This window comes from Abramis brama (genome assembly GCF_963993115.1).
Source record: "Abramis brama genome assembly, chromosome: 17".
Taxonomy (NCBI): domain Eukaryota; kingdom Metazoa; phylum Chordata; class Actinopteri; order Cypriniformes; family Leuciscidae; genus Abramis; species Abramis brama.
Window position 1 is genome coordinate 28026602 of NC_139979.1, and position 17020 is coordinate 28043621.

The following is a 17020-nucleotide window of genomic DNA, read 5'->3' on the forward strand; positions in this document are numbered from 1 at the left end:
AGTATGAAACGCTGAGAGAAGCCTGCTTGATATTATCCCAGGTTAGAAAAACAGTCCGTGGTGAAATGGACAGAGCAAACTAACAACTTCGAATTAAACTTTTGCGGTATCCGATTATAGATAAACATCAACCGTCTGTTGACATTTCGCCATCAATACGCCTGTGTTCCTGTGGGCGGAGGTTAGTCTAAACACGGTTCTGGTGATGTCACTAATGAAGGAAGTAGAGGGGTGTAGTCCAATCGAGCCGTTTTTTGTAGTCAACTTCTGTTAAATAAAATATCTCGCTTGGCATTGAACTTTGAGCGTTATAATTTTACAGATATTATTTATACTCTAACAACAACATTACACACTAACTAAACTTTGAAACATGGAATCGCATGCAACGGGACCTTTAATGTGTGAGTAATTGGATCATTCAACAGACACATTCAAAAACACTTATTCACTCAAGAGCAAAACAAGTGACTGTTTTTATGAGTCATTGAATCACTCATTTAAGTGTCTTGTTAAACAATATGTTTATTGGTCAAATTTTAATGAACCGACTGTAGCTTTTATGCCTGAGTAAGAGTGTAGTGTTTGAGTTGAACACAATCCATAAACCGCTCCGTTGGAAGACAGTGACTAGATAAGAAACTTTCAGATGACACATAACTCATATCTGCGTTTCTAAGTTGAATTGAATTTGAGGACCAGAACTTCCTGTTTTACCCCATCACCTTTTCTTCTTCAGAGTGTCTGAAGCAGGGCTAATTTAATGTGATTACGTTGAATATGTGCAGATGACTGTCTGATGTTCTCATAATGTCTCTGTTTCTCTCTGTAGGTTCAGCAGATTGATAGAGTGGTGGAGGTTGTGGACGAGGCTGTCAAAGGTCAGTATCTCTCTCTCTCTCTCTCTCTCTCTCTCTCTCTCTCTCTCTCTCTCTCTCTCTCTCTCTCTCTCTCTCTCTCTCTCTCTCTCTCTCACACACACACACACACACACACACACACACACACACACACACACACACACACACACACACACACACACACACACACACACACACACACACACACACACACACACACCCTGTCTTTCTGTCTGTGTGAAGGTATCTGTCTCACTGCTGTGTGTTTGCAGTGGGTCTCTTATTTCACCTGTCGCATGCTCACGGTTCATGTTGACAGATTTGGTAGAACAGTATTTCTCGTCTCTCTCTATGAAAAGCTTATCATATGCATTTTATTTGATATATATATATATATATATATATATATATATATATATATATATTTAAATTTGACAATATTCCACGTCCAAAATGATTAATATCCCAGGGGCCGGTTTCACAAAGCTATTTTAGACCGGTCTATAGTGTTAGACAAGTCTAAAATTTGCTCATAGACTAGTCTAATGCAAGTTAGACTGTTTCACAAAAATAAAGACTGACTTAATTTAGACCAAAAAAATTAGACACCTTACCCCCAGGCTAACTTAGGTCTAAGACTCTGTTACCTTGGCAACCAGCAGTAACAATCAGTTACAAACTGCCAAAAGAAAAGGGAAAATGGCTCATAATTTAAACATTTACAACATTACATTCCCAAGTAAAATGTCCTTGTAACTGTTAGGGCCGTTACATAGTCAACGCGAGCAACGATCGACGCGCTCCCTTTCATAGTCTGAGCAGTGGACGCAAGCGTCACTAGCGATGCGTGAAATGCAATACACCGCTCACGCAACTGGGGGACGTGGGGGTAGTAGAGTCATAGTGGAGTCATAGCTCTGAACGCCCGTCTATTTCGCTTCAAACGCTCGCTTTATACGCGCGTCCTATTCGCCTTGGACACGCGAATGGATTCAAAATGTTCAAGCGTCGAACTAGACGCGATAGACGCGGATTTGACGCTCTATTCGCATTTGGTGTGAATGCTGCATAATAACAGGCTGCGATGTCAAGATTGCAATGCTGAAGTGTGTGTGTGTGTGTGTGTGTGTCAGAGAGAGAGAGGCACGGGCGCGATCGAACAATGGAAACATAAAAACATACGCCGTCATTTATACTCCTCCAACAAGCACATATTTTCCGCTGGGGTAAACAGCACTGAGCAGTTGAATGCGCTTACTCGATCCGCCATGTATTTTGTTTTGAAAAGTGTCTTATTTTACCCAGAATGCATTGCAGTGTAGTCCTACTTAAGATAGTCAGAGTCTTAAGTGCTTTGTGTAACGGTCTGATTTAGATGTCTATCTGAAGTCTGACTATCTACTGTATCTAAGCCATAGTCAAAGTCTATCTTTGTGAAACCGGCCCCAGATCTTATCGCAAAATTCTCAGGAAATGCTATCTTCTGCACCATTATAATCAACTTTAAAATCAGAACAACTGATGCACTTGTTTGCTAGTCAGTTTCTGGTCAATTGCAAGTCATGACTTAAACTTAACTGGGTTTCGCATTGTGGATGATCACAAGAAAGGGGAAGTTTACAAAGGTATTTCCAAATATTTTGAAGTAACAATGGCCACTGTGCAAAGCATTATTAGAAAGTTCAAAGAGTTTCACACTGTAAAAAAAAGTTAGGAAGACCAGACATGTAGGAAGCCAAAAGTGACCCCTGTGCTGGCAAGACTGGTAGTGCGGGAGGCTAAGAATCCAAGGATCACCAGCAAAGCCATCCTGAATAATCTGAGTAATGCTACACAACATTAAGGCAGACACTCCAGTGGACAATGCACACGGCTGGCCTCCATGGACACAGACCAAGGAGGACTCCACTTCTTCTGAGTTATTTGGACAGTATGGATGTGGCTTTTGTTTGGAGAAAAGATAAGCATTCAACCCCAAGAACACCATCCCCACGGTCAAGCATGGGGGTGGGAACATAAAGCTTTGGGGGTGTTTTTCAGCCAATGGGCCAGGCAACCTTGTAAAAGTACTGTAAATGGCATCATGAAAAAAAAAAAAAAGACTACATTAAGATTCTGGAGCAAAACATCAGACAGTCTGCAGAAAAACTTGGCCTGGGGATGCAGTAGACCTTCCAAGAAAATAACGATCCAACACACAGAAAAAGTGGTCAAAAAATGGTTGGCAGAGAACAATATCAACGTTTTGGATTGGCCAAGCCAGAGTCCAGACCTGAATCCAATTGAGAATTTGTGGAGAGAACTGAAGACCAGAGTGATGACTAGAAAGCCTTCCAACCTCAAGGACCCAGAGATCTACTGTATGCAAAAGAGGAGTATGTATGTATGTATATATATATATATATATATATGTATATATATATATATATATATATATATATATATATATATATATATATATATATATATATATATATATAAAAGCTTATTCTTCATTTATGTCTTTACCACAATGTCTTAATTTCTTTTGTCACCTTTTTGTGTCATTTCCAGCCACAAGATGCCTATTTGTCAAATACCATTCAAAATTTCGCCTGGTTATGAATAATTTTGGCCTTAAATTTACATAGATATGCCTCATTAGCAGCTTTTTCTTTTGGCATTATGTGCACGCCGTCTGCCATATTGGAACGGTCAATGCCGGTATGTCAACACTCTAGAACAAAGTTGACTGTGCCTCTGCTACCGTAGTGTATGAATATCTATATTTGCAATAGACTTTAGGAGAAGATTTTGCTAATCCAACACAATCCAACAAGACGACGATGTTTTCTAACGTGACATTAAAATGTTACCATAGTTTAAAAGCCTTTAATATTGAATTCATACATATAAAAACACAAACCCAACACATTTTTTGTGCCAACATTGTTGGAGGCTTGCTGTACATTTAAATTTACATTTAATCATTTAGCAGATGTTTTTATCCAAACTGACTTACAAATGAAGTGAGCAATAGGGGAAAATATAGGGGAACAATATGCAAATGCCGTGACCAGTCTCAGCTAGACCAGCGCAGCACACGTAGCAAGGATTTTTATAGAATAGTAAGTGTTAGTATTATTGAGTCCAGGGCTCCAGACTGCGACCATTTTTCCTGCCGGTGCGACCAAATATTTATTTAGGTCGTGCTGGCATGACCACAACGTCGCCGAGCAGCGAATGCGAACAAAATGAAAGCGGAACAAAATGCGCTACTCATTTATGCTTCACGGACCGTTTATTAGTTCGGACCAATAATAGACAACGCAGCGCCCCGAACTTGCCAGTTCTCGATCACGCGACACTGTTACTATGAGATCCAGACTCTGGAGATCCAGTGAAGAAATCCATTGAATTCGCCTCAGAATTAATAACATCATCGCTGCGAGATCCAGTGAGAAACATTCCGATTCGGCGCAGAGTTCTCTGTTATAAACCATAGATATCAGATCAAACAGCACTGACGTGGAAACCAGGAGAAACACTTGTAGGCTTTCAGTCCACAAATCAGCAACATTCACCATGGATTTAGGCTAATGTAGTAACTCTAACCATAACTATGGTATTGTGACAGAGATAGTCAAACACTTATAAGTACTACACATCTTTTTCCAGCACTTCAAAACTATAATATCATATATAAATGTTATTTTTAATGTGATGACCAACACATTTTTTGTTCATCCTTCAAAGATTGTCCTAAAACTAAACATTTTAAGATGTAGGAAAACTCTTATTTAAACACTTATTTAAAAATAAAAATAAAATAAAATTACCATTGTAAACATTAGGATGCTTATTGGCTATTTTCATTCCCTAATATAATTTTTTTTCACTCGTTTTGCTTTTTAATTAATATTAAGACATTATAAATGATAATAATTGAAGTTAATTTGATATACACCCTAAATTAAGCTTAGTGCTTTATTGTCAGCCCCAGTGCTACCAGATATTTTCTGTAGAACTCAGTGGCTCCGGTGCTGCTGCCCTCAAATGTTAGTCTGGAGCCCTGTGAACTTAAAATAAAACTGCACATTGTAATATCTGTACGTTAAGTCTATTTATTTTTAAAGACTTTGTCAGTATTACAGTTATTTTGGGGGAAATTTGAATAATTGCTTAGCAAGCTGATTTAAGGTGTGACCCTAAATTTTCTGCTTGCGCTCCTAGTCAAAAAAAGTTAGTCTGGAGCCCTGGAGTCAAATGTTGGCAAAAGAGATGAGTCTTTTTGTGTGTCTTTAAGGACATTTTACTAGTTTTATGCTGTCGTATAGTCATGTTACAACTTTCCCCACCTATGGGGCATATTGTCACATTTCACTTAAATTCTTTCGGGGTAAATAGAGAAAAAAAGTATACACTGTATCAGTGAAACAAGACCACTTAACTGTGAGCATTAGGATGAGCTGACCACTGCTCTGCCTGTCAATTTGTCCAAACTACAGCAGCTTGAAAGAAGAAACAATGACCCTTACCCCACAGCGACAGTCATTTAGCAGACACTTTTATCCAAAGCGACTTACAAATGAGGAATACAGCAAGCGAGTCATCATGAAAAGGCAAACAACGCAAGAAGTGCTCAAAATACAAAGTTTCAGACATTGCTTAGAGTAGCATAAGCCAGACAAGGAAGGGATTCAAGGAAATATTTATTTATTTATTTATTTTTTTTTATTTTTTTTATGAGGTTAAGTGGTCACGTAAGAGATGAGTTTTCAGCTGTCTTTTGAATGTTGTCAGGGATTCTGCATTTCGGATGAGGGTGGGGAGATCATTCCACCAGCAAGGAACCGTGAATCAGAATGTTCTGGAGAGTGATTTAGTGCCTCTCTGTGATGGCTCATTGACCGATCGATGTGGGCCAATGCAGAGAAATGAAGAAAGGTGTGACATGGGCCCTTTTGGGCTCGTTGAAGACAAGATGAGCTGCAGAGTTCCAAGTCATTTGTAGAGGTTTAATTGCACATGATGCAAGTCCAACCAGAAGAGCATTGCAGTAATCCAGCCTAGAGATATTCCTGATGTTGTGCAGTACAAACCTGCATGATCGAGCTGTCTTTGCGATGTCGTCTTTGAAGGTCACTTTGAAGCGAGAGAGAAATATAGCAGCAGGATATTTTACAGGAGGAACAGATCCACATCAGCAGCCTCAGTGCTCATTAGTGTTGCTCAGGATTGTTCATTCACTGCATGACTACTTTTGAAGGGAAGGTGTGTGTTGCCTTGAGCACTTGTCAATGTGGAAGTTGTCATGTTACACTACTTTTATCATACTTTGAATGTGTAGCTGGTCACACATTTAAAGTGTTGCACAAATCCTAGTGCACTGCCTACACTACACATCTGTCCTTCAAGTCAAGTCACCTTTATTTATATAGCACTTTTCACAATACAGATTGCATCAAAGCAGCTTCACAGTGATAACATGAAAATAATACAACAAAGTTTGTTTCTAGAAGAAAAAGTAAGGCAGATCAATAATATTGTTGAATATTAAATGTCCCCAACTAAGCAAGCCAAAAGCCAAGACAACAGTGGCGAGGAACCAAAACTCCATCAGGTGGCAGATTGGAGAAAAAAAAACCTGGCCAACGAGCGAACAGTGTATGATTATGATCCAGGCAGCATTACAGGTCAGAAGTCAGATTGGATCAGAATATTTATCCAGTTCCATCTGGTTGGAAGTCGGAGTCATCACGCTGGTATGGAGACGAGTTTGTTGAGGATCAGAGCCGATGGTTGTCCTGTCGATGAGGCCTTCACAGGGCTGATGAGGCTGGCACTTCAGGATGCGTCATGGATGGTCCACCATCTGATCTGGAAATGGCCGGGATCCGATGGACTGCGGTAAACCTCGGGATAAACAGAGAGACTAATATTAGCGTAGACGCCATCCTTCTTATGATGTAACGAGTACATCAGGATTTATGGGGAGTGTTCCCGGTTCCGGCTGATCTAATCTATGCAGCCTAACATTGAATTATACAAGTCTATAATGTGTTATGTTAGGCCAAAGAGATGTTTTTAGTCTAGATTTGAACTGACAGAGTGTGTCTGCTTCCCGGACAATGTTAGGAAGATTGTTCCAAAGTTTTGGTGCTAAATAGGAAAAGGATCTACCGCCAGCAGTCGATTTTGATATTCTAGGTATTATCAACTGGCCGGAATTTTGAGATCGCAATAGACGTGAAGGACCAAAATTGTGATTAAGAGCTCGCTCAAGTACTGGGGAGCTAAACCATTTAGTGCTTTGTGAGTGATCAGCAATATTTAAAAATGTATACGATGTTTAATAGGGAGCCAATGCAGTGAATGCAATCCCAGAATGCACTGATGTAAGTTCAGTGTAATGAATCCGGTCTGCTGTCACAGCAGCAGAAAACGGGACCTTTGAATGTCATTTCCATCCTGATGTGCTCTTTCAATGTGAAAGAGTCACTCTGTGCGCTTGAAATCTGCTCATAATTTTGTCGAAAACTTGGTGAAATATTTATCCAAGATTACAGATTGTTCAATTTCAGCATTTAATGAAATATATTTATGCACAATAGTTATATCATTTAAAATAGCATGCAAATGTAGAGTAATTGTGATAATGCATTATGCTTCTTAGTGTGTAAACATTTTAACATCAAACTCCATTTAAATGAATTGAGTATCTAGTATACTTCAAGTGATGAAATTTGTCAGTTGTAAAAGCTAAAAAAACAATCAAAGCTATTACTGTGGATTATTATAGTTCACATTAAATACACATTATGTACCACTATTCATCATAGCAGTCATAACTGAAGTCAGCCTTTATTCTGGTATTGATCTAGTTTGGTTGTTTCCTACTATATGCAGCTGCTTCAAATCATTTGTGTCATATATTTCCCCAGATGACAAATGAAAAAATAAAATAAATAAATTATTATAATATAATATAATATAATATAATATAATATAATATAATATAATATAATATAATATAATATAATATAATATAATATAATATAATATAATATAAAATAAAAAACCTGGGATAAACCAAACTCAGTTAGGAGACCAGTTCTCCTCTGGCCAATCAAACGGACATGGTGTGATTGTGATTCCAGGCTGCATCACAAATCAGATTGTAGATTAATTTTATTTGATATCATTCAGAATATTTCATCCAGATCCTTCTGCTTGATTATTGGGATACAGGAGGACAATGCCAGAAAGATTGCTGCATGATAAGGTCATGGCTCTCTGTTTTGGAGCAAAGCAAACATTTATCTATTTTCTTATCAGAGCATGAAAAAGGTGCTTCTAAAGTTATTCATACATTGTAAGAATGTCTCTGTCTCAAGCTTTTTTTTGTTACTCATTTCGCTCTTAATATACCTGGACGTTCTGTTCAGCTCCTGTGTGATGTCGTTGAGAGTATAGCATAATATCATACTTTTTGCTCCTCTACATTTCATAAAAACATGTCATTCCTCGTTATTTAGAACTGAAGAAATCCGCTTTGATACATGATAGCAGTGTTACAACTCACTGATTCAAATGATCCGTCCGAGCAAGTTTGAACGGTCAGAGTTATAAAGGCTACTGTACAGTATTTGTGGCTCTTTAAGTGTCTTTAGCGGGGGAAAGAAGCAACATGCACGTATTGGAAAGGGCTTGAATGAAACAGGTTTGGCTCTAGATAAAAACATTAGAGGATATAGTGCCAAATGATCTTAACTTTGAACGGCCCTGAGTGGTTGAGGTGTGCACCGCTCAGTTTTTTTGACGCGCTGCTCACTTTAAAGTTTTAAAGATACATTTAGTCCTGGTTCGCTTAGCATTCACACTGTCCTAATGAACACCCTAATGAACAAGTCGAAGCAGCACATTTGACTGCTGATGCTATCTTTGTCAATCGTGTTGTATTATGAACGTGTGCGCTGTGTAGATATGGCATTATATAGACATCTTTTTTATTCTAATCGTGAGCGAAAGCTGCATTGCAGCTGGCTTGCATTAGGGTTGACAAATTCAAATTTAATTAACACGAAAACATGGGCAGAGCGTTCCATATTCAGAAATAAGCGGTTACACAGCAATCTAAGCGATCTTTATACAGCTCACTGCATGCGTGAGAGTAAAAAATATTTCAAATGAACATTATATCCTGCATTACAAGCGCAGAACTTATGGTAAAATTATGTAAAATACTCAATCGTTAGATGAAATTAACCTGAAAATATAATATACCCCAATACTTGGTTTCAGTGTATCGATATAACATCACCACGCAAAATATCACAACACTGCTTTATTGAATATATAATTAATAATTATCAAAATTAATATAAAATGCTAGTTGTAGCCCTAATCATGAGCCATCAGAATGCTTGAGAATTGTTGTGTGAATAAAGCGATTGCCCGTGTTGTGGACTGTGATTCGGGACCATGTCCAGCTGGTTGGCTCAGGGTGAGTGTGCGCCGCAGTTCAGAGAGCTCTCGATCTCTCCTCATTGTTACTGCTGACGCCAGAGGAATCTGTGAGTTCATTTCCATGATGTTATGCTTTGTGAAGGTGTGTGTGAACATCTGGAGGGTTGAGCTCAGGGTTTCTCATTGTTCTTTTGCTCTAAACTATAAGGAATCAGGATAATTCATGGCCACGTCTCATTATCTTCTCCGTCCACTCCTTTCTCTCTCTCTCTCTCTCGTCCTTATGCTCAGTCAACATGCAGCAGACGCACTCTCTCATGGCTTGAACAGCTATAGGCGTTCTGGGGAAATGACAGCTCGCGGCCTGTCTCTTGTGGCCTAAAGTTAATGTGTGATTATGTTGGAATGGAACACAAACACAATCCTTTATTCTCTTTGGCATCAATCTGTATTCATGGCTTACGGCATGATGATTCTGTGCCATTCCTTGTGTGTGACGCTGTGTTTGTGTTCAAGGTCACTCTGTGCGTCTGCTGGGTCAGAAGAAGGAGAAAGGGAAACGACTGGGAGGAGCGCGGCTGGATTTGCCCAAGATCAGAAAGAACCCGCTGATTGAAATAATTTCCATCAATACAGGGTAAGCTGTCTGCCGTACAAACATTCATGAACAATTCACAGTTATCAGAGGATTCTGTTTCCAGCTGAATGATCACATTGACGTAGCGTGTGTTTGTAGCTAATTAACCATATTTTGGGGACAAATTTGTACCCATAAGTGAGCTAAACCTTTCAAAATCTCCAAAAAACTCCCTCAATTGTAAAAACTGTATAAAAATGAATTCCTGTTGATGTTTGCTGTAATGACAGTATGAAGCCATCAACACTTACTGCTGGATTATAGATGCATTGTTTAAGCTGTTCATGTTTCTTTCATTTCACCATTCTTTGCTAATGGTGACTTAAGTCGCTGATCTACAGCCTTGACTGATGTGGCTGAATCGAGAAGCGTTTTTATTGTTTCATCAGTACTGGAGCACAGCCCCACATCATATTTTGATGCTCTTTTTTTGATACAGTTATGGATATATGTATAGGCGACTGTATAGTTATTTACCTGTAGTGCAGAGTCATTCATCGTTGCTTCATTGTTGACAAACAATAGAAGCCATTTGCAAGTTTGTTTTCTACATTACAATGGATTGTAGGTGAAAATTCTACAGAATTGGTTCAAAGTCAGAGTTGGAAACGTCTTTTTTTTTTTTTTTTTTTTACACATTTTGTGCAAATTGTATAATATCCAAGGTAAACATTTATAGTAATTGTGCAGTTAATTATCATATTGTACTTTCAGAAAGTTTTGGAATATTTTTATCTGGTTGAATCCCAACATGATGTTCTGCTGATGGTGAAGCATGGAAGAGTGTGATCTCTGTTCCATTAGTGTCACCAAACAGAACTGCAAAAATGATGCCACTCTCCCTGTCTGCCATTGGTCGGATGAACAGGTAGTTCAGAGTTGGTGTTGTAATGTCATCCTAAAAAGTCATTGAGGCTTTTCACACTTGAAGTAGTTAATCCTGGGTCATTCTAAACCCCGGTAAAGGGAATCCTGGGTTATCTTGCTTCACGTTTCACACTGGTCATAATTAACGCGGGGTTAACAACTGGTATTCTAACAACTGGTATTCCTGGGTATTCATAAGCTGACGTTTTACAATGTACATTCCTAAACCCTGGGTTAATGTTCTTGTTTGCATATTTGTGGTGTCAGTGTCATTGATTGGATGAACGCAGCACGCGACCTGTTTACATAAAAGCTTTAGCATTGCACATCCTCGTATTGCCAACTGTACTACTATCGAGTTTATACTGAATGGAAATATTGGAATATAAAGGTTAGAATGAAACTCTCTTCTTCATTCGTATTGTTGCGTTTTCTATCAGCATTTGATTATTATTTATTTTTTTCTCAAACGTTGAATTTACTGTTATACAATGCACAGTGTTTCTGTGACTCTTCATAGTTCCTACGAGTACGCGATTAGCTTTCTGTTGCTGAACATCCAGCGGTAACATTCTAACACTATGAGCACACTATGTAGCCAGTGCATCAGTATTACAATATCATGACAGTGGAATTTGATGTAGTCAAAACTTGGCTTGCATATTTCAAGGGGTTATGGGTAATATTGACCCCAGAACATACACGGATACATAGTTTTACTGTAATTCTGCCACAAATAATGTCCATCTGGACGCCTCTAACACACTGTCATAACAGCATTGCTTAGTGGTTTTAGTACATAGTGATCCTGATCTTGTGTGTGATGTTTGGCAGAGTTTGTTCACATTGACCGTATGAGTTTTACATTGCTGAACATGACCTTCAGTGAACTGACAGCCAGACCTGAGCTTTGAACACACCATTTTGATGCATTCATCAGTGTCATATTGTTTGTGTCACTGACAGATAATCATCTTAATCATTGACATCCAGGGTGTCAGTGCTGCAGAAGAAACCTGAGTGCCGTCGGTCCCTCGTTTGCAGGCCTCCAGAGGTCCATTGCTCTTCGCGTCTGCCGCTTCTAATCTGCCTGTTTGTTTGACAGAATTCAACAAATTCCCCAGCATGACGGTAGCTTAATTAGAAACTCGTTGCTTAGTGCCAGTTAGAAGCAAATGAGATGCAAATAGTAACACCTCGAGACGCGGAGGAGAGTCATCCTGGCAGGAGAACATGCTGTTTGGGGACTTTGTGACTTTCTGCTGGGTTTTTCTGTACAGTGAAGTTTGTATATTACTGAAGACTTTCTCATGAGGATTTTCTCAACAAATACTGTCGGAGCAAAGTGTAGCTGCTAGTTGTGTGTTTGAGGTCGTTTATTGAAGGAAATTAATTATCTTTCTCATACATATTGTCTTAAAGAGCTCTAGCCCTTCACATTTAAGTTCATGCAAATAAATCTGTGGCTCTGAGTCCAGTGCTCAGACACTCATGTTAAGCAACAGGTTTTCATGAGAGATTAGCCATTCTCATTTTCTGTGTGGATGTGTGCCGTCTCTCCTCACCATATAAAATTGAGTTTATCATTGTGCTCATGAGATAATTATGGGTCATTGCTATGGTAACCAGACTAAAGACTGGCTATGATGTTTGAATAAATTCGGCATAAATGAAGAACCACTTCGGTCGGTCAGTCAGCCAGTCCAAACTGCAGTCCTGATAAGATATCTGACTCGACTGCTGCTGGGACGAATGTGCATTTGAATATGAAGGCAAAACTAAGCTGTGTTACAACTGAAGATCTACATTTCACAAATCACAAAAAAAAAAAAAAAAAAAAAAAACAGTAATAGTTTATATTATTCATATTTTTTCCTGAGCCTTGATGTCACCAAACCCATAAACATAGAATGAATCTGTTATAAAAAAATAAAATGCCCACGGGCCGCCAATTTAATAGCCCTGGTCTAGAGGGTAAAAAAAAAAAGTTCAAGAACAGTGGCTTTTCCAGCAGACAAAACCATACACACATTTCATCTGGTCTTGACAAAGAGAAGACATTCCAGGGCTTCCATCACAGAGCTATAGAAGGGAGTGAAGTCTGTTAAAGGGGTCATGAACTGGATTATTTTATTATTTTATGTTTTGTGCATGCCTTCTGTGCCCTTATAATGTTATGATTTTTACATCGAAAATTGTCATAATTTAGAAATAAAAGGCGTTTATCCTACACTGATTTTAGCCTCTGATTTGAACGTTCTGTTTGAAGGGGCGTGTCTGTGTGATACTTCAATGTAAACACCCCCCTGCTGTGATTGGCTGACATTTTTCCATATGAAATAGCCAGCATTACATGTGGAAATCTCTCAAATACTTTTACAAAGTTTTTACTATTACAGCTATGGAGATTAACGAATCGTGAAAAGTATTGATTAAAGCATTATATTTAGATCTATTCCATCACATGAAAAGTTGCAGTGATGAGCATTGAGCAGATGACAGACAAGTCTGTTGATCGCTTGAATGAAGATCACTTCATTGCAAAGCAATTTCTGCACTCTCACGAATGCTTTCCCCAAATAACAATGCAAATCCAGTTAGAGCTTCGTTGTGCAGTTTAACAGCGTCATTGATTTCATAACGAGTTTTTGCAAGTGTCCAGATAAACTCACGCTGTGTGATTGACAGCTTGGGCGATTAGAAATGGAGCATTCTTTAAATGTTTTCTGTATATAATTTAATCACAGTTTAAATAAGATTAATTTAATCCTACTAAAATAAACAATGTGAGTTGATCTTTTACACTGAGAAAAACAATAAGTAGAATTTACTCAATTTTTATAAGGCAAGTTTTTGCACAAATTTTTTTCAAGTAAATTTCACAATGATGGAAATTAAGTAAATCTACTTAACTAAGCCGAGTAAAATTCACAAAGTGAATAAGTACATATAACTTGGCCTGTTAAATTATATTGAGTAATTTTTACTTACAAATCTGATATAATTAATATAATTAAGTAAAACCACTTGATATTTTAAATACATTTTACTTGTTTTATGCAGTGCTGGTAATTATTTTAAATTCAATTAAATGTTACTCTTATAATGTGACAAAATAATACTGTGACAATGTGCAGTTAAGAGTAATTTATTAAGAAATAAGCATATACAGAAACCTATAATGACAATAATAACAATTCAGTGTGTTCGGTCTCTCTCTTTGTCCCTCTCAACCGGTTTACAGCAACGGAGGCACAAAGGGCTGAATGCATTTGAGAAATATCCTGAAATTAAGAAAAGAGAGAGAGAAAAAAACAATAATCAGTAAACAGCTAATACTTTTAAATTAAAAGTTAATTAATTTGCATTCACATTATTCATTTCATTTAAACCAAATCATTAAAAACATCCTGCATGACCTTACTCTCATAGTCAATTTACACACATTAATGCTAACATGTGACACACAGCAGATATCAAGGCTACGAATTAGGAATTTGGGAGTACGAATTATTGTCATTTACAACGTGGTTACGATTTAGTAAAAGCAGGGACCATTTAATAGATAGTATGCACGATTTAGCAAATGAATGAGGAAATGAATTATACTGTGCACGATGAGGGAACGAGAACCTTCTCACTTAGGCCTATTGTTAATTCGTGGCCAATATTTGTCATCTATAAAGAAAATTGCACACAAAATAAATATTAAACAAAAAGATCATGATTTAAGTGACATATTCATGGTTTTTAGGCGTAATTACTGATAAATCGTGTAAAACGTAAAGTTTAAAAATGAGAAAAAAATATGGCTAACGTCTACAAAGTTAACTCGTCATTAACCCTCTTGAGTCGGCAAAAGCGCCCGCGCGTAGCAGCAAATTAGACTTATACTCCGTCATTTTTGGTCATAAAGATTACAGACTTAAGAAATATGAAAAAATAAACTGTTAAATGTCTACTTTTTCCACTTTCAATCGAAATAAAACATTGTGCTTTTGTAAAATAAAGAAAATAAACAGGGTGCTTTCTGCCTCTGCCTCTCCCTTAACTTTTTTCTGGAGCACGTCTCTAAACTTAAGAACACTAAACTTTTCAAATGTATAGCATGAAGTGATGACAAGACAATCGTTGAATTAATCAAAAAATCATTATAAATCCGTAATATAATGCAGTTTTTTACTGTTGCTTACCTGTCGAGAGCCGTTGGAGTGGAGATTCGAAATCCCTCAATCATCGCGTGTTTTCTTCTTTCTGCGCATGCGCAGATTCCTTTCTTCAAGGACTAAATTTTACTTGATTTTTTTAAATTTGCTTCAAGTACTTAATTAATGCATGTAAATATGCCAGAGAGTCAGAAGTCAATTTCACTTGTCTGTTGGATGTCTAATATTTACAAGTAAAAAATTAGTATATAATTAGGATTTACTTAATATACTAAAGTTTTCATTTTTACAAAATTATTCTTAGCAAAAGATACATGATTTTTCCTGTTTTATTTACTTTGACATAAAATCATTTTTTACAGTGTAGTCTCTGGCTTGATTTACTGATGCGTAAACAGTATTGAATGATTTTGAGAGAGAGATTATCTGTCTGAACTTGAATACACATCAGAAATCACTGATCACAGATCAGGCATTAGAATGAACATGGTTACTTACGTGTTTGTTGTGTTGCTGACAGATCCATATCGTTAAAGTCTGTTTGCAAAGCCTGCGTCGAAATTGTGACTGATTTATCAGATAATCCACAGTGAAATGCACCGGATACAAACAAATAATGCACTGCTGAGACATTCACATTGTTAAAAAAAAAAAAAAAAAACTACTTTACTAACATTAGGATCATTTGGAAGGTAATGGTATTGATCCTCTGTTGATCTTTACTAGTTTTCATGTCACTATTCACTAACGCTCCAGTGGGCAGTGCCAAAGACGCGGTGATGTAGATGAAGGCGTTGATATTCTTTTGCAAAGGCGGTCTTTCGCTGTCCTGTCTCCACTTTTGAGATTCTGTCATTTTCTGGCCTTGGTTTTAAATAAAAGCAGTTTTTGGAATAACAAGGAAGTTTTGAGTTTTAAAAACTTGCAGGGTATTTTTATACTATAACAAACTCTTAACTGTTAAAAGATCAAGGGAAATTTGAATTGAGAATTCAAATGTTCCTTGTTCTTTTGACAGTTAAGAGTTTGTTATACAAACAGGAGTTATTTATTTGAAAATGGATTTTGGGAAGAAATTAGTGCTGCCAGCTGTTTGAAAGAAAATCCAGAAGGAGGAAAAAAGACATGTTACTTCATTTCTTGAAGCCATGTTGCTTCTGCTGTTTTTGTTCCGGTGACCTCAACCCATGCCTTGCTCTCTCATTGGCTGTAGCTCTTCTTGACACTTGAGACCACTGGATGTCGAGTTGGCTGACAGCGCCAGATATTTATCATGCTGGCGTCGGTGTGGTGTCGGAAAGCCTCTTTGATACGTTAATGGACCAACTACTGGTGGTGACATGGTGGTGTTTGTGGGGTATGGGGGTTAGTGGGTCTTGTAAAATCAAGTACTTGTGTTTTTATTTTAGCACTTACGTACGTCAGTAAAACACCACACTACAGCCTGTAAAACATTTAAATAAATATCAGTAATTGGTAACCTAAATAATATAAGTATATTTACTTATTTAAAAAAAACATTCGTTTTATATTTCCAGACAAAGATGCGTCATATAGCCTACCACTCTGCGCTTTGAGAGGGATGTGGGACATAAGCAGGAAAGAGACAGTCTTCATGTTTTCTCCTGATGTTCCAAGCAACTGATACTTGTAAAGGTCTGAAGAGCGAATTTTATCTTCCGCAGTGTCAAGACATTTAGGCTGTGTTTGATTTTGTGCTGCCAGAGAAAGCAAAACTAAAATCTCAGGCGTGTGTGAAATGCGCTATACCAGTGATCTCAAACTCAATTCCTGGAGGGCCACAGCTCTGCACAGTTTTGCTCCAACCCTAATCAAACACACCTGATCCAGCTAATCAAGGTCTTCAGGATTACTAGAAACTTCCTTGCAAGTGTGAGTTGGAGCTGGTTGGAGCTAAACTGTGCAGAGCGGTGGCCCTCCAGGAATTGAGTTTGAGATCACTGCGCTATACAAATAAACTTGACGTGTCTTACCATAATATCAAGCACAAACTGTTAAATAGAATTTGATGTCCAAGCAAA

The 17020-nt window shown here is 37.8% G+C and overlaps 1 protein-coding gene across 2 annotated transcripts in view; it reads left to right on the plus strand.

Moving 5' to 3' along the window:
- Window positions 1-17020, plus strand: part of cdkal1 (CDK5 regulatory subunit associated protein 1-like 1) — a 390498-nt gene that overhangs the window by 146808 nt on the left and 226670 nt on the right. For both annotated transcript variants that reach the window (XM_084088459.1, XM_084088460.1), the window contains 2 exons: window positions 833-881; window positions 9825-9945. In XM_084088459.1, the coding sequence (XP_083944585.1) occupies window positions 833-881; window positions 9825-9945 (170 nt within the window). The remainder of the gene's footprint in view (window positions 1-832; window positions 882-9824; window positions 9946-17020) is intronic.